Here is a 22,655-nt window from a genome sequence, read left to right as displayed (position 1 = left end):
ATCTCACTCGGCCACTAGATTATTATTATTTAGCTGTTGTTGTTGTTGTAGACTCCCGCGCCGGATACGCAGCGCACAGACTTAGGCCGGATCGTACATCCGTGCGCCAAGCATAAATAAGTTTTTGTTTTCGGGCATTGGGATGGGTGTAAAATGAAAATTCGATTGCAAAAAACCATAGAAAAGCACACAAAAACTGGCACAAATTGAAAAGCATTAGCCATTAGCCATAGCCATAGCCATAGCCATACCCGAGGAACTCAACACACGGCCCCGTTGCCAGCGAACTCACCATGTGGTGGGATGCGCGCACTCGACGCTCAACATATCTCAATATTGTTTTGAACGCATTTCAGTACGAAAACGGACGCGTTACGCTCACAATACCGCAAGCCTATCCAAACGACGCCGGATCCTACGTGTTGAGTGCTAAGAACTTGGCTGGCGAAGCTTACAGCAGTTGCAACATTATTGTCAAGGGTCGTCTGCCGAACGAGACGTCCGATTCAGAGATGGCTAGCGATATCGAGCCCATCCGTCCGGCGGTGCATATTCCACTGAAGGACGTCTTCATATTCGAGGGCAAGCCAGTGCGCCTGGACTGCGTGATCGTGGGCCAGCCCGAGCCGGAGGTCATTTGGTATCACAACGAGCGACCCGTCAAGGAGTCGGCCGATGTGCAGCTCCTGTTCCAGGGCGATCGCTGCTCGCTCTTCATACAGGAGGTCTGCCAAGAGGATGGCGGCAGCTACAAGGTGGTTGCCATCAACTCAGCGGGCGAGGCCTCGAGCAGCTGCGAACTGAAGGTGACATCACTGAACACGTCAGAGTCAGCGACGCGACTGCAGGCCGATCGTCAGTCCTTGCCCAGGGAGTCGCTGCCCAAGTTCGAGCGCCTGCTCTCCGATGTGCTCGCCGACGAGGGCGAGCAGGTGGTGCTGGAGGTGCATGTGAATGGCGACCAGCCATTGCGGGCCCAGTGGTACCTGACCAACAAGGAGCTGCAGCTGAACGAGCGCGTCACCACCCAGTCCGATGCCGAGGCTGGCATATTCAAGCTAATTCTGAAGAACGTGGATGCCAGCGACAAAGGCGTCTACACGGTCAAGGTCTCGAACGACGCGGGCGATGCCAAGTGTTTCTCGCATCTCATTGTCAAGTCCGTGAACGCCCCCGAGAACCGTCGCGGCAGTCAATCATCCGTGGAGATCGTCGAGCGACAGCTGTGCCCCGAGTTCAAAGAGCTCTTCAGCGACAAGCAGGCCCACATCGACGAGGTGGTCAAGTTCGAGTGCATTGTGGTGGGCAAGCCGACGCCCAAGGTGCATTGGTTTTTCAACGACCAGCCGGTGCACGGCCACAACTTCCTCGTCTCCACCAGCGGCGATCGTCAGGTGCTGACCATTCAGCAGCTAACACACGACGCCGTTGGCAAGATCAGCTGCACGGCCGAGAATGACGCAGGCAAAGCCACTTGTGTGGCCTTCCTGAATATCATTGGCAGCAGCCCGGTGCCCGCCTCCAGCAACTTGCAGACCATGACCCAGGAGCACAACACCGAATCGTCCCGGGTGACCATCAAGAAGCAGACCTTCACCACCACCTCCACATCGCAGGTGAACTCGTATGAGGGCAACGTGCCGCAGACGGAGGTGCATCACTCGTCGGCCCACATTGATCAGTCGCTCAAGCAGCTGGGACAACAGCGGCCGGAGATCGTGGAGAGCCATCACTACCAGGAGCTGCACAAGAGCAAAGAGATGAGCAGCCCCTCGGTGCAGCAGAAGTCCTTCACGCTCGTTCAGTCCACCAATGGCGGCACAGCTGCCCCGGCCATTGGCATGCCCGAGTCGCCAACAAAATTGCGCAAGGAGATAGCGCCACGCTTCACCACCCCACTGACGGGCAAGATTGTGGATCAGGGCGCCAATGTGAGCATGGAGGCCATCTACGATGGCTATCCCTCGCCCGAGATCAAGGTGGAGAAGAATGGCGATCAACTGTTCGACAATGCGCACACCAAGATATCCAACAAACACAATCGCGTGACCATTGAGCTGAAGGAGGTGGGCGTGGCCGATGCGGGACGCTATGCGGTGACGGCATCCAATGCGGTGGGTCAGTCAACAAGCACAGCGGATCTGGTGGTGAAAAGTAAGTAAAGCTAAGCTATGTTAATGATAACCTATAGCTCTTAAGTGGGGGAGACATGGCACGTAAAAGTTAACAGAAAACTGTTATTGCTCCGCTGTTAACTTTTATGTTCTTTGTTCTTGTTTACATTTAGTGCTAACAAATGATTTTAATTCATTTCGAAATCCTAATGAGCTAGCGAACGTGTAGAACATAAAGAGATTGAGCCTACATATGGGTCAGATCGCATGTCAATATTCCGTACGTCCGTGCGTCCGTCCATGCGCCACATCAATCAGCGGGGAGCATTAAAGTGTCATTGTCGGGGGCGTCAATAGATCTAGAAACGTCAATGCCGCCCGTTTCGCATATTGATGAGTTTTTAGTGGCGTCGCTGTTTTTGTTTATATTCAAATGATTTTTCTAGCCCGCAGGCGAAAAGTTTTTTCTGTTCTTTGCTTCTTACACAGAAAATTCTAAATAATTTTTCAGATTTTTTTTTTTTTTTTGGTGGGTGGGTGGGTTTTGTGGGCTGGGTTGGGGGCATGAAGTGGGCAATAATTATGTAAATTTATCTTGAACACAAGTTTTTGTCGGCGGACTTGTCGTCTTGTGCGGTTGAAATGTGTTCGAAATAATGAAAGAAAAGAAAACGTGTATTTTTACTGGCTGTCTACACGAATTATTCATTATAGCTGATCGTTTGGACGGCTGTGCAAGTAAATTATATTCGCGAGAGATCTTCTGAGATCTCTGTTGCAATGACACACAAAAGCCAATATATATTTTCATTGTGTGTGTTGTGGCTTTCAAATGAAAGTGGCCACAGCGAGCCGCAACATGTGTTGAGCCCCAACGGATTCTTCTAATGAATTTTCGGCTTCTTCTGTTTGTGCAGAGACCGTCTTTCCGCCAGTCTTCGGCCGTCGCTTGCAGGCGCAGGTTAGCAAGAAGGGAGAGCGATTGATTATGGAGGTGGAAGTAACGGGACTGCCAGAGCCCACAGTCACCTGGCTAAAGGACGACAAGCCACTCAAGGATGCTGGCATCTCTGAGCACCGCCTGCTTGCCCAGGGCAACTCGTACAAGCTGATCATCGAGAAAGGTAAAGCGATGAAGTCTCCTTCCAATTAGATCCTCTATCTAGCCCCCCTCTTCCTCCGTGCAGCACAAACAACGGACTCTGGCAAGTATATGGTGAGGGCCACGAATGCTGGCGGCGAGGCCAAGAGCATTGCGGACTGCGCCATCTTGGAGCCGTCGCCGGAACGCATGCAGGAGGTGGTCAAGACCATCGTCTACGAGACGCCGGCCAGTGAATTCAAAACTGAAGTAAGTGTGCATGTGCTCAATATATAAACACGATACTGCATTATCCATCCGATATTGCATTTATCATGACTCTGACTGCAACTCAATCGATCTATCTATCTATCGACCTACCTATCTATCTATCTATCTATCCTCTCAAATATATAACTTTATCGAACTGTCAATCTTTATCTATGAAATTCAATGCTTTACTATATACTATAATATTTCTGCGACTTGTTACGTTCTTGACATGATTTATATATATATATACATTTATTTATTTATAATAAACAAATCTTGTGAATTTCTACTCTCATTGATTTCGACGTTGTTCGTTTCGCTTTGCTCATTACACTCATGTGGTTCTCATGCAACGACATATATACACACATATATAAATATATACACATGTATTTGAATTGACTCGTAACCGAAAACCAGAACCAGAGCCACTTCAACAAAGAGCCCCAATCATATCAGACCAATCAAACCGATGCAACCACTGCCAACGATCTGCATGGCCTGTCCGAGTCGAAAGTTATCACTGAGCATCGTTGCACCACCGAGGCAACGATGCGTCTAGAGCACAAGTCGACATATAATGACCTGCCCGAGTTGAGTCTGCGACCAAAGACACCAACCACCTACACCACCACTGACACCACCACCAATAATACCGCTACCAACAACACTGCCAGCATGGACCAGACCGATACCCAGGCCAGTTATAAGACTGGCGTCACACAAACCCCGCCGCCCGTGCCACCCAAGCCCTGTCCGCCCGTTGTGGGCACGGCTTTTGGCCAGCCGGCGCAGGCGCAGGCGCAGCCACAACCACAACAACCACCGCAGATGCAGACGCAAATCAACACCAGATACGAGAGCAGCAGCAACGAGCACAAAATGTCTTCGTCCTTTGAGTACTTCAAGAAGATCGATGAGGAAACCGTTACACAGCGACCCAAGCCACAGGCCCAGCGACCCTTGGAGACGGTGGTGCGCCAGCCGCAGGCGCAAACGTTGGCCGAAGAGCTGAGAAGCTTGAATCTAATACCCGGAGCACCGCCAGAGTTCTGCTACACGCCCAAGAGCGAGAAGCAGCTGCCCAAGCAGCCGCTCATCACCGAGAAAATCAAGATTTTGGAGGAGGTGCAGCCCAGGACGCCACCACCACAGGGTGGTGTGCCCGTCTTCCCGCCACCTCTCAATCTGCAAAGTGTGCAGCACGAGACAACCCTCACCAAGGAGGTCAAGGTGGAGTACAAGCAGCCCATTGTGCGGCCCGCCGCGGTGCTGGCAACGCCGGCCCAGCAGAACACGCGTTCGCCTTCGCCCAAGCCATCGGCAGAGGGCGTGGCCATGTCTAAGCTGTGGACGCCCAGTGGCCCCACCAGCTACTCCAGCGATGTGGAGCAGAAGTCGGAGCGCCAGATCAGCATCACTAAGCTGCCCACGCCCACGCCCACCAAGGAGCTGAACGCCCCCTTCCTGGTGCAGCAGGTCGCCAAGAACATCTCGCCACCAACTCCGGCACCCGTCACTCGAGTGGTCAACGTTGAACTCGAGCCCGGCACTCCGCCGGAGATTTGCTTTGCGCCCAAGCAAGAGGAAGTGCGTCGTCACTCGCTGGTGGAGAGCATGGAGCAGAAACTGGAACAGAATCTCATCCAGGGTCCCAGCAAGGTGCTGCCCCACTCGGTGCCCACGCTGACGCCCGTCACGCCACCCAAGGCCAATGGCTACCGCCCGCCGCCCCCAGTCATGCCCAGCCGCCTGGGCGCCCACTACGAGAGTGACTACGAGAGCGATCGCTACAAGTACAGCGGCAGCGAGTCCGACGAGCCGGGCAATCGGGCGCGCCAGCAGCAGGCCACCCTAGAGTCGTCGTTCAAGTCGAGTGGCTATGCCGCCGACACGGAGGAGCACTCCAGCTACCGCAAGTCCGAGAGCAGCTTCTATGAGACGAAATCATCGACAGCCACGAACAAGCTGCAGCCGGAGCCACCGGCGCAGCTCTACTTTGCCCCGCCGGCGGCGACACAGCAAACCAGCTACAGTCAGGAGGCGAAGGTTCGCATAGACTTCTCACTGCATACGTGCAATATGTGTTGTTGTTGTCGTTGTCGTTGTTGTTGTTGTTGTCGTTCTTATGTGTAGCACTTGGAACTGGCTGCGTCCTGTTCCCCCGTACACACTCTCTTGTTGTTTGTCCTTGTCTAACCATGTTCATCTCTCGGCCTGCCTCTAACGCTCATCAGCCAAAGCATCTGCCATGCTAACACTGCGTTTCATCAGTTTATAAATACTATTGAACAATTTCAATTATTTAATACAACTCGATTTATTAAATTACTTTGCATTTGCCTGAATATCTAACCTGTTTTCGTTGCTCCTTTGCTGCCCGAACTTTGATCCTTAGTAACCGGCTTTGTCTTTCGCAGAACTACAAGTACACCTCGTCGAGCATGACTAGCAATATGCAGCAGAGCAGCAGCAGCTCCACACACCGCGAGACCAAGTATTCCTCGAGTGCCACGCCCCTGATCACGCCCAGCCCAGTGCCGGCGCAGCGCAAGACGCCCGCCACGGAGTTCAGCGATTACAGCAGCGAGGTGGACGAGCGCTTCCGTTCGGTGTCGCGAGCCAACGAATCCGACTCGGACATCAAGGGCTATCGCGTGGTGTTCCCGCCCACGCCCACGCCGCGCACCAACATCGCCAACGGCCACAAGTCGCCGGTGGTCGTAGTGACGCCCTCTCCCATGGAGTTTGAGCCAACTCCCCCGCAGCTGGGCAGCTTCACGCGTCCCAAGTTCGAGCCGATTGGCAAGGAGATACGCCACGAGATCAGAACCGAGAGCAGCTCCAAGCAGTACTCGAGCAGTCAACAGAAGCAGCAGCAGCAGCAGCAGCCCCAGCAGCAACCGCAGCCTGTCTTCAAGCCCAAGCCGGTGGCAGCCAAGTTCATAGCCGCCACCCAGCAGCAGCAGCAGCCGCTGCCCAGCTCCAGGCCGACCATGTTCTACAATGCGGTTGCGGGCGCGCCAATGCACATGGCCAAGGTGGCCCACGAGACGAAGAATGTGATGCAGATGCACGAGTCCACGGAGAGCTCTCAGCGCGTTGTCAACATGCAGCAGACCAAGCGCGTCATCCACTTTGACAACCAACAGCAACAGCAGCAGCAACAGCAGCAGCCCGCTCTGGAGCCCTTCCCTTACAGCCCGGCCGGCAGCCGCACGCCATCGCGTCAATCGCATCTGCCGCCGCCGGCCACGCCCACCAAGTTCATACCCGGCGAGTATCGGGAGAGCGACTACGAGAGCGAAGTGGAAGGCACACGCATTCAGCCGCTCTGGTCGCCCTACGGCGATGGCCAGACCAAGGGCTATCGACGCGTGGCGCCACCGCAGGCTGGGGCTCGCTCCTGCAGCCTGCCGCGCAGCTACGAGCGCGTGCTCTCGCCCATGGAGTTCGACCGTGGCCCCGAAATGCCAAGCAAGATATTCGTCGATGTGAATACGCTGCGCAAGGAGCAGCGCGGCGGCAGCACTGTGACCACGCAGCATCGCACGCAGTCGCTGAATCGCAACAGCACCATGAGACAGCAGTTCGGCAACCGTTTGCCAGATGGCTCCCAGGATCAGACAGATCTGCAGCAGCAGCAGCAGCAGCGAGCGGGCACCTTGCCGCGGTATGGCTACAGCTCGCTGCAGCAGCAGGCGGAGGGTCAGGGCAAGCGCATGGGCTCCACGTTCCTACAGAAGTCGCATCAGTTCATCGAGGAAGTCAGCCGGGACATGCAGAGCCAGCAGATCGGCTCGAATGGCGGACTGCGTCCAGGGTTCAGGCGTGCGCCGAGCGAGGGCAGCAACCAGCCGCAGGCCTACAGAGATGAGTCGCGCGTCTCGCAGTACGGTGAGTACAGTGAAGCTTCTTTCGTAGACTCTAGATACTAAAACGACTGTAGATATGGGCGAACCAAACCCAACAACAAGTAAACCAAAAAAAAAAAAAAAAAAACACATTGGTTCCATTCAAATTGGTATTGAAAGTTGAGATTGAATATTTTGAAAATTTTGATTTGGATTTTGATTTTGGAGTGCCTTTTCTCGCATCGACCACTAACCGCCCATGAAACCATTAATTTGTATATGCCATCTCTAAGTTCTGTACACACCTCTCCCATTGTCAACAAAACACGTAACCAGGCACCAAATGCGTCGATCCCAATACCGGTTTAATCTATTTCAAATACGACTTCGGCTACGAGTTCGGCATACTCTTTCCCGGCGAGGGCCACAAGTTCGTGAGCAGCCAGTGGAACAGCAAAGGCGCTCCCAGCTCCATCAGCAATGGCCGCCACTCGCCGTATCCTCTGAAGATTGCCGCTGGCAATGAATTGATAATACCCGTGCGCCACGAGCGCACCACCCAACCACCGGGCGCCATGCCGCACGGCTACAGCTCCGACGGCGAGGCGGCGGCGGCGGCGGCGCCACTGCGTCGCACCTATGGGCGTGTCAAGTCGCCCATGGCGCCGCGTTTCGCCCACAAGCGCTACAGCCTGCCCAGCTGCCACAGCATCGACATTCATCTAGATCGCCTGCATGCGCAGGCGCCGCGTCTGCCGCCCGATCAGCTAGTGCGCACAGGTACAGCTGGCAGCAAGCCAAGGCTGTTGGCCTGGCTGGCTGGCCAACTAGCTATCGATGTTGTGAACTAGTCTAGGACAAATTATCATTGTTGTTGTTGCCAGCACAATTTGGTGGCGTTCAGCAGGAGTAGCAGCAGGAGCAGCACTGGCATTTAGATGACTGCTTAAGAGTGTGATGAATATGCGGAATCTAGTGTAGGTTATCCACTAAAAGTGTGTGGAAGCAGGTATAATGTTGCTCAGCTAACATATGTAATAGAAGAATATAATTCCAATAAGAATCCATTTAATTGGACATAGAATACTTATATCTCGTTTAATGTTTTTACAATAGATTAGGCGAGATAGTGGAGCTTTCAATATTTATAGACTGCCGCATAGCTCAACCAGTGGAAAGATATCTGCATTACCAGAAATTTCACATCCATATCAAACGCTAGATGAAAGTTAAGATAAATCAACAATCTAGCAAAGCCTTTAAACAATATTTATAGACTGCCGCATAGCTCATACAGTGGAAAGATATCTGCATTACCAGAAATTTCACACATTTCATTTAAGTTGATGTTCTACTGTCTATCTATACCGAATACCGAATTTATATGCAGATAAAAAGTATCTGAAAGCTTGGATATCTTCAGCATTTGATCCACTTCAAAGATCTATAGATACTCCAGGGTATCTTTTCTCTATCACACTATAGGGCAGATGAATATATGAAAAACTTGCTGCTGATCGCCGCCGAATGCTTAGCTTAGTCCTCAGCAGCTGCCACGTGGCGTATACTTAATATAAGTGCCTTCTTAGCTAACCCCATCAAATTGCATGCTAAACCAAGTCTTGCTCGTTTCGTTTTGTTGCTGCATGCTTTAATTTCTGTTTGTGTCTTGTGCTTAAAGTGAAAATTGTTTAACAAAATTCAAAAGACTAAAAAAAAAGAAAATCAAAGAAAAAACTTGAAAAAAGCAAAAAAAGAAAAATAAGAATATGCTCACAAATGTAAATATTGTTGTGTTGTGTTTTGCCTTGCTGTGTTTTGTGTGTGTTAATCCCACTAATGGATGCTGCTATAAGCGAATTTCTGCAATTTCTAATGGCTGTTCAACCTCATTAGTGCCGGAACTGCCCAATACGGAGCCCGTCAATGCCCATTTGAATCGCGATGAACAGGCACAAAGGCCGCCATTATTCATAACGGTAAGCGAAGTCATTAACCCGACCGGCGGGCTCTGGTCCTCTGAGCCGAGCCGAGGCTGCGCTGAGCTGGGACCCAGTCGCAACTAAACTAAAATCCGGCAATTCCGTTTGCAGCCCCTGAAAGATATAGCAGTGGGCGTGGGCGGCACGGCACGTTTCGAGTGCATTGTGCAGGCGCATCCGCAGCCGCAGGTCAACTGGACCCACAACGGCGGCCATTTGGCGCAGAGCAGCCGGCATATCATTGAGTACCGGAACGGTGTGTGCCGTCTAACACTGCCGCAGGCCTATCCGGGTAAGTTGCCAGCCATTTGCAATTCGACTGTCGGGCGAGCTCATTAATCGCTAAACCTCTCCTATCCACCTGCTGTCGCCTCCGCCTCCACCGTCTCCACCTCCACCACGGCAACTTTTTTGATTCATTGCAGACGACAACGGGAGCTACGTTTGCAGTGCCAGCAATGGGTTGGGTGCGGCCAGCACCAGCGGAACTCTGAACGTTTCGAGCACAAACCGCGGATTTAGATACTAAGATAAACATTTAAATGAGAGATTTACATACATATATATATATATTTATTTATTTATGATTTGTTCATGCCAAAGTTCTACATTTTATTGTGTGTGCGTGTCCCTAATTTTGTTACTTGATTTCGAGTCCTGCGATCGAATGGATCCCAATTTATAGCCCCCGCAGCGCAGTCATGCCGAGGGCGCATAGTATTACTTGTGTTTTTGTCGAAAATTCAAATAAATCAATTGAAAACGAAACCGCAATTTAGTTTTATTTGAAGTCTATCGAGACATGCGCGCTGATCTCTTGCTATTCGAACTCGCGCCAAAAGCGATCTGCGCTGGCGCTCTCTATGGGGAAATGTTGGCAGCCAGTTCGAAAAAGCTGTGCAGCGTGTGCGAAAGCTTTCGAAATGGAATCAGGCACTAGATGGCGCTAGCTGATCGGTGATCTGCAATTCGGGAAGATTATTTTTGATTTATGTGCACCAGATGGATAAATAATACGAATTTCTCGCTTACAGGAAATCATTTTTCAAAATTTACGTTTATATAATTGGGTCTCAAGGCCTGCAAAACAAAGTGTGCGCCATTAATATTTAAGTGCAAATGCCAAGACTAAGTTAATTACATATGAAATTAAAAATATGCATATATATATTTAATATACATATATTATTTTCATTCATGCATTATGAAATGCCTTTTCTGTTGCTTCAGCTTGTCAAATGCTGAGAGAGTGTGATGAAAATTAGGTCAACTAATTTATATGCCAGATGGTTTGCATTTCATTAGAAGATTCAAGTGTTTTTTAAACCCCATTTCTCATATAATAGTATTTCAAAATCTAAATCAGAATTGCCAAAAACAAACAAACCTGTGTGGGTGTCTGCCCGACTGGCTAACTGACTGACGGACAAGCTGTTCTTGTTGTTGCTCGTTTTGCTGTTGGCCTGCTGTTCATAAACGATTTATTTGAATTTCGTACAATGTTTATTTATCTATTTTTCTTCAAATTTTCAAAGTACTCAGCCGTCGCTCTGCACGCTGAATGCTTGCCAAGAATACGAAATGAAACAAACCGCGCAATATGCGAGAAATTTGCACAAAGACAGCCCCAGACATATTAAAGACTCGGGCCAACAGGCCCATGGGGCTGGGCTGGCTGGCTGGCTGGCTGGCTGGCTGGCTGTCAAGGTGCTGCCACACAGCAGCATCAGCAGCATCAGCAAACAACTATTTAGTCCAAAACTAAAGTCCTTGACACTGACCAAACAATACCTGATTATCAGAATCAGAATGGGGCTCTATTTATAGCCAGCTGATTCGAAAAACATTTTGGATGACACACTTTGCTCAGATGCGTGGGCATCCAAGTACCTGCCAAACTATCAATTCTCATGTACTTGGCCAACCTAAGCACCAACAGCAACAATACTACAACAGCAACAACAATCACTTGGATGCTAGTCAAGAAAAACTGAATCATTTATCTATTGCCTGTTGGTGTATCTCTCGATAAATTATTTATAATTGCACGATAATTTCCCCAAATTGAATTTGCAAGTAAGAGAAACGACAGATTTTGGCTGCTGCCTGAAGATTTTCTTTTGTAAATGATTCATAAAATTGCTCGTTTCCTGCGCAACGAGCTGACAACATATTGAATTTATATATCTGTATATCTGTATAATGGCAGCATAAATCGCAAAACGCTTCAGATTTTTGGTGGCCTTGTGCAGCATTCTATTTTATTTATTTACTTATTTTTTATTTTTCTCTCTCTTTTTTGGCACATGCGCCAAAAGAATTCACATGCTGTTCGATATATAAACAGATTATGTTTGGCCAGGCTATACTGAAAATATTTTCTCTTACTCTCTATGCAAATTCTTCGCCTGCTTTCTATTTTGCTATAATATATGATTTACGTCCTGGCGCAGGAAAACTTTTCATCGCTTCGACTGCCACGCGTATGGGTTTTAGTGTTTCGGCATTCTCTTTTTTCCAATTTGTCCACAAAAAATCCGTACGCAAATCCGTTCGTAGATCGAAAGAAAATACGAATATTTGTGTGATGAATATGCCGCAGCTATACAAACACTCGTTTGATGGTTTTGTTTCTCTGATTTTTCTAATTTAATTAGGCAATTTCTAAAAATATCAAAATGAACTCAACGCCAGTCACAGAATAATTTTTGTGCTGCTTCTTCTTATTTTGCTACTTAAAATTTTTCAACATTTTGCCATCATCCACTTCCATAGCAAATTCATCTCATCATTTTTAACATTCAACGTAAAATAAATGTTGACTAAAAAGATTAAGATCGATTGGGTTTTAAAAAATATTTAAAATAATAAATATTATGCAAGTTTTTATTTTGAGCAAGTTTCAGTTAGGACATTCCTTGAATGTTAAGACCAGTATATCTTACTGATATTCTCTTCATGCTACAATTCTTTCCACTGTCTTCGAGCTATAATTACTTTGATCACCTGTTGAGCTGCTCTACAAATCGAACTATAATTTATATAGTAAATCCATTTTCTCAGTCATTCTGTCATCAGTCAGATTAAATATTCTATACATAATATTTCTGTATCATATAAGCTCAGCGATCTGTTCGTTTATACTGCTCGCCTATCCAAACGAACACTCAGTTATAGCTCGATGGGGTCAAGTGATCTGCTTACTCAACAATCATATATATACATATACACATATGTTGCTTAGGGTTCATTGTTCTATATATTTCATCTCCAAGCTGTCTTCTCTTAAGAAATGTCGACTATGAACACTACTCAAGCGATCCACATACTCAGTTCGCATATATATTGGTTCACTGTTCTACATATTACAAATCAAAGGTCTCTTGGGAAATGTCGATTTCATGAACAGCGCCTCAATGAGGATTGCATTTCAAGAGCTAAGCAGAAAAAATTTAATACTAAATGGAAGTCTATTTTATATATACAGCCAAGGGGCTGACGGCTAGTCGGCACTTGTCCTGAATAAATAATAAAATATTTCCGCATGAGTGTGTGTCAACGTGGCGTGTTATAGAGACGACATAAATATACGATTATACATTTGGCTAATGAGCATCAGCCTGAAGCCAAAATATAGATATTATACACATACATATAGTTGGATGGATAAAAGCCAAGAGCATTTGATATTATAAACAGTTGGGCGCATCGTAAAATTGTTTTCCTACATGCTTCGCCCACGAGAAGTGTAATAAAAGCAGAGGCCCCGAAGAATTAGAGAATCTACGCAAATTCAAATGCCAGCTACTCTTAGCACTTCAATTTCCCTAGCACATTAGGCGTTTAGCGAGCAAGTTTAGCAAATTTAATGTGTATATATTTTAATTAGGCACACAGCGACGGCTGACAGCAGACAGCAGAGACAGAGATGCCTCAATATCAAGTCCCAGGCGTGCAACAAATTGAATTACATAAGCCCCTGTTGACAGACTGTCCGATTTACATACGGCAAGAGATAAATGTACTCTGCGGCTCGGTGGCACGCGTTGACCCTGCCAGCTCTCGGTATCCAACTGCCAACAGGCAAAATGTTGGCAACACATTTATTTATACGCACGCTGTAAATTAGCAAACGCAGCGAAATCAAATCAAAACAAATGAACAAATGAATCAACAACAATCGCAAATGCAGCAAACATTCGCACTGTTGCTGCGAATTTCATTTCAATTTGATGGGAAACGAGGCCAAGTTTTTAGCAGCAGCAACATTTCGCGCACGCATTTTGGCATTCAACTCGTAAATATGCCGCTAATTGCTGAAGGAATAAAAATAAAGACAGGCTGCGATCGGATATTTCAGCGCTGGGGTTGTTTCTTCTGTGTTCGGTTTTTATTGCGATATATATTTGTGTTTAGGCAACGCCTAATTGTGTTGGGAATCAAAAGAGCATGCAGTACATGCAGTACATGCAGGCCATAAAAAGCATTTGGGCAAAAACATTTCCGCATATCTAATTTGTGGCTGCTCCACTAATTGCAGATCAGGGCACCCAAACGGAGAGTCTGCTCATAACCGAGGATGAGGAACAACGGCAGCAGTCAGCGAGTCAGCAGGAAGCCAATAAAACGCCGCTACGCAAATCCGCGTCGTTCTCATCCTCGACCACGGCCTCGACCCAATCGCCGGGCAGCTCGTCGCTGGGCTCGGCCACATCGACCATGTCGTTGCGCTCCACAACGCCGCAGCGCGTCAGCTCGACGCGTGCACTGCGCAGCGATACCATCAACACGTTCCAGAAATGGGAAACGACAATTGAGTCGATCAGCTATGTGAGCACGAAAACTGTTTCCATCTCTGACTTTAGCCAGGAGCCGCAGCTGCAGACAAATGGCCAGCAGGTGCAAGCAGGTAAATCCAGCTAAATCAACTCACTAACTGGGCTAAGATCGGTTTAATGGCTTTTTGCACTCGCTTCTTTGTTTTCTAAACTCAAACTCGTAACTCATAAGCTCAATGAAAACAATTTTCACCAAACGATCTGGAAAATCGCTAGCTACAAATTTGGGGCTGGGCTCACAGACACACACAAACACATTAGCCACAATAAATATATGTATCTGTGTGCATATTTCGAATATCTTTTGAGGCACCGCATGTAAAATCACTAAATATAGATTACAACCACACGCACCGCATCGCAGCACATTGCAACTTTCATTTGCTCAGAGCGAGAGACAGAGACGGCACGAGAGAGGGACAGAGAGAGAGAGAGAGAGAGTGAACTACGCCCAACTCTAACTATGCCCTGTCCTACTCCCTCTCTCTCTCTCTCTCGCTCGCCAACTCGCTCACTCTATATCTTAATTGTATAAACAATTGATATGAAAAACGAACGCATTTGGACATTTTATACCTAAATTGCCGCTTGGCATGCAGCTTGCTTGAGGCGCAGCTCGTTGCAGCAAGCAACAGCAGCAGCAACAACAACAACAACATTTCATTTCGTTTCGGTTTTCTGGGTTTGCTGAATGAGTGCGGCGGTCGCAGTAATTTGATGCTTAATACTTATGCTGACTGGCAAACCGAATTAAAACGCGTCGCAGCATCTGTGTGGCAATAAGATACAAAAGTATCTACAAAGAGCATGTGGCGCTTTGCTTGGGGTCGCTCATTCGCTCATTCGCCCATTTGCATTATGCATTCATTTCATTTTCTTTGGTTCTGCATGCGCCATACATACGACATTTCAGCATGTGCTTTCTATGTATATCTTATTAAACTGAACTTAATTGATATGCGACTATTCTTCTTCTTGTTTGCAGTAAATTGAATGCAGTGCTGGTCCTACTCCAATGAGCTGGGCACCGCCTCTCCCCAACACCTTACCCAACACAAACCAACTAACTAAGAGAAACTAAACAGCAATAGCAACGTTAAACTAAGCAATTGCCTTAATTATCTACTTATTATTACTAAAAGTAAAACCAACAGCAACAACAACAAAATGCTATTAATAATACTAATTAAAGTGAAAGATTTATCTGAAGATTTGCAGTTGTCTTCCTTTGTGTGCCAAGCAACATTCTACTGCCATGACATAATTGGGCGAATATTATTTTTTTGCAACTCTTGATAAGATAATATCTGACTGCCTGCCTGACTGACTGGCTGATAGGCTGCTGCTAATCTCAGCTACAGCTGACAAGAGCCAGCGAACTACGAGATACGTTTTGTAGCGCATCGCTGCAATCTCCTGTACTGTTGCTGCTCATCTTGCAGAACCGGCTAACTGATTGTTATTTTCTAGACACTTGGGCAGTGCTGCGTGCGTTTACTTATCGGCCGATGTTCTTAAGACAAAGTTACATGGCTATAAAGATGCATACATATAATGAGACAAGCATACACCGATGCATAGATTTATAGATACACACATAGATTTATGTAAAGATACATAGATACATGGATACATAGATACATAGATATATAGATACATAGATACATAGATACATAGATACATAGATACATAGATACAGAGATACATAGATACATAGATACATACATATAGATACATATATACATTTATATAGATAGATACATACATACGTAGGCATGCTTTCTTATCTCAGCAATAATAGCTTGAAATTGGCTGCTGACGTCTTTAAGACAAAGATAGATAGCTGTATAGCTACAGATACATTTGTATCTCTGCAATGACAGCTGACAGCTACGGCTAGCCGCGCGTTAAGATTTAATTACTATAACTATTTGCTGTTCTCTTAAAGCGTAACTTGTGATTTCATAACTGTGTCCGAGCGCCACATTAACAATTAATCTGTGCAGTAGCTGAAATTATGTACTTACATTCATTGCATTGCCAACCGGGCTGCCTTATAGAGCCCCACTCAATGCGCATCCCATATAAGGTCAAAGCGAACTGAAACGCATTCGAGTTGCAATTTGTAGCAACTGCAAACTTTTTTTCCATTTTGTTTTTGCTTTTCTACGTTTTTAGCCAAAAGAAATAGAAAGTTTATTGCCAAAGGCGACATTTTTGTATTTTTCATTTCAAAATAAAGAAGGAAAAAAAAAAAAAACAAACATCTTGGTCGCTATGATTAAGACACGAAATGAATAATCAAGTTTATATGTAGCAAGGCAGGCATCCAAATCGTATGTATATAAATTTTTAAAATTAGAAAAAAAACCAAATAAATTGTGTGGAAAATTTGAAAAGAAGGTGCAAGAAAAATATTTTGAAAAAATCTATTATAAATATATAATGCATACATTATGCATATACAACTGCAGAAATAATGTGAAATATCGAAACCAATTCCAATATAATGTTTGAACTACATTTAACTTACTTTTTGTGCAGTTACTGGAATTAGATAAATGGAAGACAGTTGAGAGTGCACTTTATCATCCACTTTTGCAGTATCTAGAATTTCTGTAGATTTCTTTTCTGTTCTGCAGCAAAAAACAAAAAAATGTTGAAAAATACGTGTCAAAAATAAATCGTGATATATTTTTAGCCAACTTACTCAAAAGCCGAACACTTGCCGAATCCCAACGATCTGAGATGAATGAGAGAATCGCCGCGATTCTCTGCAAGTCAAATTGCTGTGCGCTTTTGTCAGCCTTTTCTCTGCTAGAGCAGCAGGCGAAACAGCGAACAGAGCACTTTGACTTGGCAGATGAGACCTGGCTAGAAATGAGATCGATGGGACTGAAAGTCGAAGCTATGAGCTGCTACAGTTCACTTGTTCCTCGGCAGATGGAAATTAATTGAACAGCTTACAATCTTTCTAATGTCACTTCTGACACTGAGTCCAACCAGCAGAGCCTGTTTTGAAGATTAACAAATTCTTAGCCGCTGACCCGTTTTCCGGCTAGTGAGCCGAAGACAAAGACAAACGGCCTGCACATAGGCCCACATGCCGACTGTGTAGCGCATCTGCGCTCTCTCAGCATTTTCCACAACAACAATCGGTCGTGGAAAGTGCAAAAATATCTCGTGTGGAGCGAGAGCCGTCGCACACGAAGCTCGTTTGGCTCTCGCTTGGTTCGTGTGCCTTGTGCAGCAGCTATTTGATCGCATTCTCAACGATATTTTGTCATTCTTCGCTCGCACCTCACAAACGATCGACGTCTTGGTTTCAGTCTCGGGGATTATGACTTGAAACAGTTTGAAAATAGATATTATTTAAAGAAAATATATATATATATATATAATAGATATATACGGTACATATATCTATATATATATTCAGCCATAGAGTTCGCATAGAGTTTTTTACGAAATAGTCACAGCATCTACATATAGAACGTCGCAAGGATAACGCAATAAAGTAAGGATTAACGTGCTCTACTAGCATTTCATTTGTGTAAAATCAGTGGAAAATATGAAGAAAATAATGTTCATGAAATCTTTTGGTTTCGTAACCACTTTGAAAATTCCGAAAGAATTTTTCAGTGCGCTAAATATCTAAAAATAATATCCGAACGGTGCTTCGGTCGCGTTCGACGGGTGATTCGGTACACCGCTCGGCACCAGATCGTGGGGTCCGCACCCAATTCAACGAATGGACTGTGAATTCGTGCATACACACAAGCCGAAATGTGCATATAGATATGAATATTCGATCCGCTGCAAAGATATCCTCCATATATATACACATATATGTATATATGTGAGATATAAAAAAAAATATATGCATACATATATACATATATATATTTTATTATATATACATGAGTGCATTATCCTAGCTCATCCTGCCCAGGATTACAGCAAGCGAGGGCTGCGATAATGCACGATATTGTGAAAATCAACACCAAATATACTGTGTAATCATGAAAATCAAAACTGTGCAGAGTTTTTCGCATTGGAAAAACCAGGAAAAAAAGAAAGAGAAATGATAAAAATAGCCCCTGAAAAATAAGTAGATACCACCGACAGCCGACACAGTGTGTATAGGGGACGACGTCTCTCTCTGTATGCGCTGCATGAGTGTGTTTGTGTGTCGCAGTGAAATGTTCGAGTGGCTAAAAATAGTCCGAAATGCCTCAGTGGAGGCTGAGAATATGAATATGAAGAAGGATGGATGGTGTTGGTGATGATAATGATGAAGAAATCTTTTTTAATGTGTATATGTATGTGGATTCGTATTTATAACGAAATCTATATGCAGCTCGATATAAAATGTACAAAAAAATCAAGTTAAAAAAACAAACATATATACATATGTATATGTATCTGTGCGTGTGAGAAAACTCAGAAAGAAATTGGAAAAAGAAAATTTGTCAAATAAAATCATGTTTGCCAAATATCTATTTTGGTGTGATAAATGTTTGAAGTGTACAATTTTAATTAGAATTTTCCTTTCCCATTCTGCTTTGTATTCAATTTCAGCATAACGAAGCGAAAGTATCAGTAAAGAAATATATTTCAATATATTTATATAAAGTGAAGAAGCAAATCAAAGAGAAAAGTGATCTAGAGGTGTTTTTATTTTAGTGCAGTTGACAACTGCATCGATTTGGTTGTCATTTTCAATGATATATAGTGATATATAACGACCTAAAATGCAACGACAAAATCCGAACCCATACCAGCAGCAACAGCTGCAGGAGCAGCACCAACAACAGCAGGTGCAGCAGCAATACTCCACCCAGGAGTACTCGCACTCCACTCAAGAGCAGCACCAGCAAAGGATTAGCCGCACTGAACAACATGTTCAGAGGAGTCAAATCACCACTCAGCAACGAGGTCAGTCCGTCTGCCTGTCTGCGCCCGTTGGCCCAGCTCTGCCCTGCCATGCCACGCCCGAATTGTCTCGTTTACGGACTTCGACAAGCTGTATTGGCCAGTGGGATTCACACCGTGGATTTAGAATCCCCACTGCTCCAATCTCTTGTTACCGAATTTCCATACGATACAGACAATCGCCTTCTCCGCTCATGCCAATATCATTGTAACCTTCACCTAATGCATGCCATGTTAGTTCCATGCTAGATTTATATGTTGATACTGAGGGAATTCTATTTGCAATCGCATCTGTATTTTCTTACTTCTCTTACGTTGCTCTAACATAATTTTAATGCATGAATATGCAGAGAGAGAGAGAGAGAGAGAGAGAGAGAGAGAGAAATAGTTTTCATTTTAACTACTTGACATTTAGCAAACATATATAAATATATATACTTACCTCACTAAAATATGCAACGGAAAGATTTACTGATCGATAAAGTATAAAAGATAGGCAGAATAATTTAAAAAGCATTGAATTCATAAACTATATAATAATATAAGGAACACGTAAACATCTGGATATTTCTTTCCAAAAAATTCTCATGAAAAATATCTTTTGTTTATGTCTGAAATATGATAAATAGCATGCACTTTGTTAGCTGTAAACAGTCTCTTCATATGTGAAAAAATATACATAAATACAGTGGGTACAGAATTTCTAAAAATGTTAGAGATATCGTAAGTTTCTAATAATGTTTACAGATATTAATTGCTACAAGTGGTGTTAGCCCAACAGAGAGTAACCCAGAGATATCGCTGTGGGTCTGTTAGATGTGCACAATAATATAGAAAATTCATAAAATACATGTTGTATACAAATAGTTGTAAAGAAAACTGTTTGCTTCTGCCAGACTATATTTCACATATAAATAGTTAACTAATCCTTTGATCATTCTGATCTGATCATTCATATTCAAAGCAAAATATGATTCATCACAAAATATAAAATTAAAACATTAATTGACTAAGAAATGCTAAATTCATTGGTAATTTTCCATGTATTACTCATCATGTTTGCATGCTTAAAAATATAAATATATATGTTTATAAAATACGACTGCAAGCATACGAATTATTCATTTCCATCTTATATTTCAATACTTATATCTTAATTGATGATCAGCCAAAAATTTGATCTATTTATAAATATTTCCATTCATCTGCCAAAATGCTGTATTGACATACTTATGTAGAGGAAATTATATTCATAATAGAATAATAGTATAAGAGCTCTTATACTGCTCGTCTTGTTTACATTTGACAAGGCTGCATTTCATATGCGATGAAGTGAATAAGATATATAGCACTTAGGCACTCTTATACTCATAGCCGAAGTCCATTTGCCGAACTAGCTGAGAGTGCACACAAAACAAAGAGAGCGAGAGAGAGAGAGAGATTGGTGATAGATAGTACGAGAAGTTCGAGAGCAAGAGCGCATTAACAGCTGATCTATTTTGTTTACATTCACCTGTTTGAATCGGAGAGGCAAACTTAGGTACATATAATTGACACACTTTCGTGCAGCCGAGTGATATACCTACGTATATAAGTTAATATATCCGCATATATATAGTCATATATATATAGACTTTTTATGCGTGCCAACTTCTAAATATAAGTTATCAAAGCTAGAAATACATATATATCCTCGACATTACGCTTTCAAGTTCTTGTTTACATTTCTCAAGTAGAGATGATAAAAACCATTTCATGTAACTTTGATTTTTACTAACATTGTATTTATTTGATTTATTGATAAACTTTTAACAAACATTAAATAACTTAAATTATATTAATATTTATTTATTATTTATTTTTCATTAATATGCCTTTATTAAAGCTCGCTTCACTGCATTTCCTTAGCTGTAATTAACTATACTCACACCCTTATTAATATTACAGTACAACAACATCAAGGCGGTTTCGGAGGCACCTATGTACCGCCCTCGTTGACACACGTTTATGCCCAAGGTGACATCTCACCGCCTGTATTCGAGCAAATCTTTAAGAACGCTCGCTTCGCTCAGGGTGGCAACGCCCTGTTCGAAGGCAGGCTCCGTGGCAACCCGAAGCCATTCGTTACATGGACCCGAAAAGGCGCACCACTTCTCGAGTCGCAAAAGTTCCGGATGAGCTACAACGAGGCCACGGGTGATGTCTCCCTGCTGATCAACCAGATCGGACCCGGCGACGAAGGCGAGTACACGTGTACGGCTCGTAATCAGTACGGCGAGGCCATCTGCAGTGTCTACATTCAACCGGAAGGCGCCCCAATGCCTGCACTGCAGCCCATCCAGAATCTGGAGAAGAACATCTACTCCAATGGTTATTCGTATACGTCCATTGAGGAGGAGTTCCGTGTGGACACGTTTGAGTATAGACTTTTGCGCGAAGTCTCCTTCAGGGAGGCCATAACGCGCCGCTCTGGCTATGAGCAGGACACCCAGCTGTCCCATGAGCTCGACCGTTCTCTTGGCCCTGCGCACGCACCACAATTATCGCAGAAGCCCAGAAACTCCAAGCTCATCGAGGGCTCTGATGCTGTGTTCACAGCCCGCGTTGGCTCCAATCCAAAGCCACGTCTCACCTGGTTCCACAACGGACAGCGTTTGGTCGCCTCGCAAAAGTATGAGATCTCTTATTCGAGTGGCGTTGCCACACTGCGCGTGAAGAACGCCAATGCCAAGGATGGCGGCCACTACACCCTCCTGGCTGAGAATTTGCAGGGCTGCGTCGTCTCGTCCGCTGTGCTGGCCGTCGAGCCGGCCGCTGAGACTGCCTACGAGCCCAAGCCCGTGGACACGATGGCCGAGCAGCTGGAAGTCGGCAAGGCCTTGCCGCCCACTTTTGTGAAGGCCTTCAGCGAACGCGAAGTCACCGAGGGTCGCATGACGCGTTTCGATTGCCGTGTCACCGGCAATCCCTATCCCGAGGTATTCTGGTTTATCAATGGCCGTCAAGTGCGCGACGATGCTTCGCACAAGATTCTGGTCAACGAGTCCGGCAGCCATTCGCTGATGATCACGAACGTGAGCCGCCTGGATGGCGGCTCTGTTCAATGCCTGGCCCGCAACAAGGCTGGTGAGGTGGCCATTGAGGCGCCGCTGCATGTGCTGGAGAAGGAGCAGGTTGTCGCACCACAATTTGTGCAGCGCTTCAGCACGATGACAGTGCGCGAGGGTGAGCCCATCACCATGAGCGCCAATGCCATTGGCACACCCGTGCCGCGCATCACCTGGCAAAAGGATGGAGTACAGATCTCATCAACTGCCGAACGTTTTGTGGGCATCGATGGCGGCGCCACCTGCCTGGAGATACCACAAGTTCGGGCAACTGATGCTGGCTGGTATCAGTGTACCGCACAAAATATTGCCGGTTCCACCGCGAACCGCGCAAGACTCTATGTCGAAGTTCCCAGAGAGCAACCAAGTCAAGAACAAAGGCGTCTTAATCTACCAAGACCAACGAAAGTTATCGAGCCTGAGTAAGATATTTTGAGCTGTTAAACGTTTGGCATTTTGCATTGAACTTCT

The 22,655-nt window shown here is 45.3% G+C and overlaps 2 protein-coding genes across 7 annotated transcripts in view; both read left to right on the top strand.

The window, feature by feature from the left end:
* Positions 1-15,351, top strand: part of zormin (spectrin and immunoglobulin domain-containing protein zormin) — a 32,065-nt gene extending 16,714 nt beyond the window's left edge. The window contains exons 10-18 of one of the 4 annotated variants that reach the window (XM_030384316.2): positions 357-2,154; positions 3,032-3,238; positions 3,302-3,465; positions 3,889-5,517; positions 5,889-7,365; positions 7,659-8,102; positions 9,219-9,301; positions 9,416-9,596; positions 9,730-10,072. In XM_030384316.2, the coding sequence (XP_030240176.1) occupies positions 357-2,154; positions 3,032-3,238; positions 3,302-3,465; positions 3,889-5,517; positions 5,889-7,365; positions 7,659-8,102; positions 9,219-9,301; positions 9,416-9,596; positions 9,730-9,833 (6,087 nt within the window). In that variant the 3' untranslated portion in view covers positions 9,834-10,072. Of the gene's footprint in view, positions 1-356; positions 2,155-3,031; positions 3,239-3,301; positions 3,466-3,888; positions 5,518-5,888; positions 7,366-7,658; positions 8,103-9,218; positions 9,302-9,415; positions 9,597-9,729; positions 10,073-13,844; positions 14,214-15,127 lie in introns of those variants that run through there. The other 3 variants (XM_030384317.2, XM_030384318.2, XM_089260130.1) reach the window with 3 other exon arrangements.
* Positions 15,352-18,723: 3,372 nt separating this feature from the next.
* Positions 18,724-22,655, top strand: part of sls (sallimus) — a 77,354-nt gene continuing 73,422 nt past the window's right edge. For all 3 annotated transcript variants that reach the window (XM_089260129.1, XM_089260128.1, XM_089260127.1), the window contains exons 1-2: positions 18,724-19,080; positions 21,025-22,606. In XM_089260129.1, the coding sequence (XP_089116255.1) occupies positions 18,897-19,080; positions 21,025-22,606 (1,766 nt within the window). In that variant the 5' untranslated portion in view covers positions 18,724-18,896. The remainder of the gene's footprint in view (positions 19,081-21,024; positions 22,607-22,655) is intronic.

This window comes from Drosophila navojoa, chromosome 4 (genome assembly GCF_054131105.1).
Source record: "Drosophila navojoa isolate 15081-1374.11 chromosome 4, UAZ_NAV_1.0, whole genome shotgun sequence".
NCBI classification, from domain to species: domain Eukaryota; kingdom Metazoa; phylum Arthropoda; class Insecta; order Diptera; family Drosophilidae; genus Drosophila; species Drosophila navojoa.
This window is presented reverse-complemented; position numbering and strand designations above follow the sequence as displayed.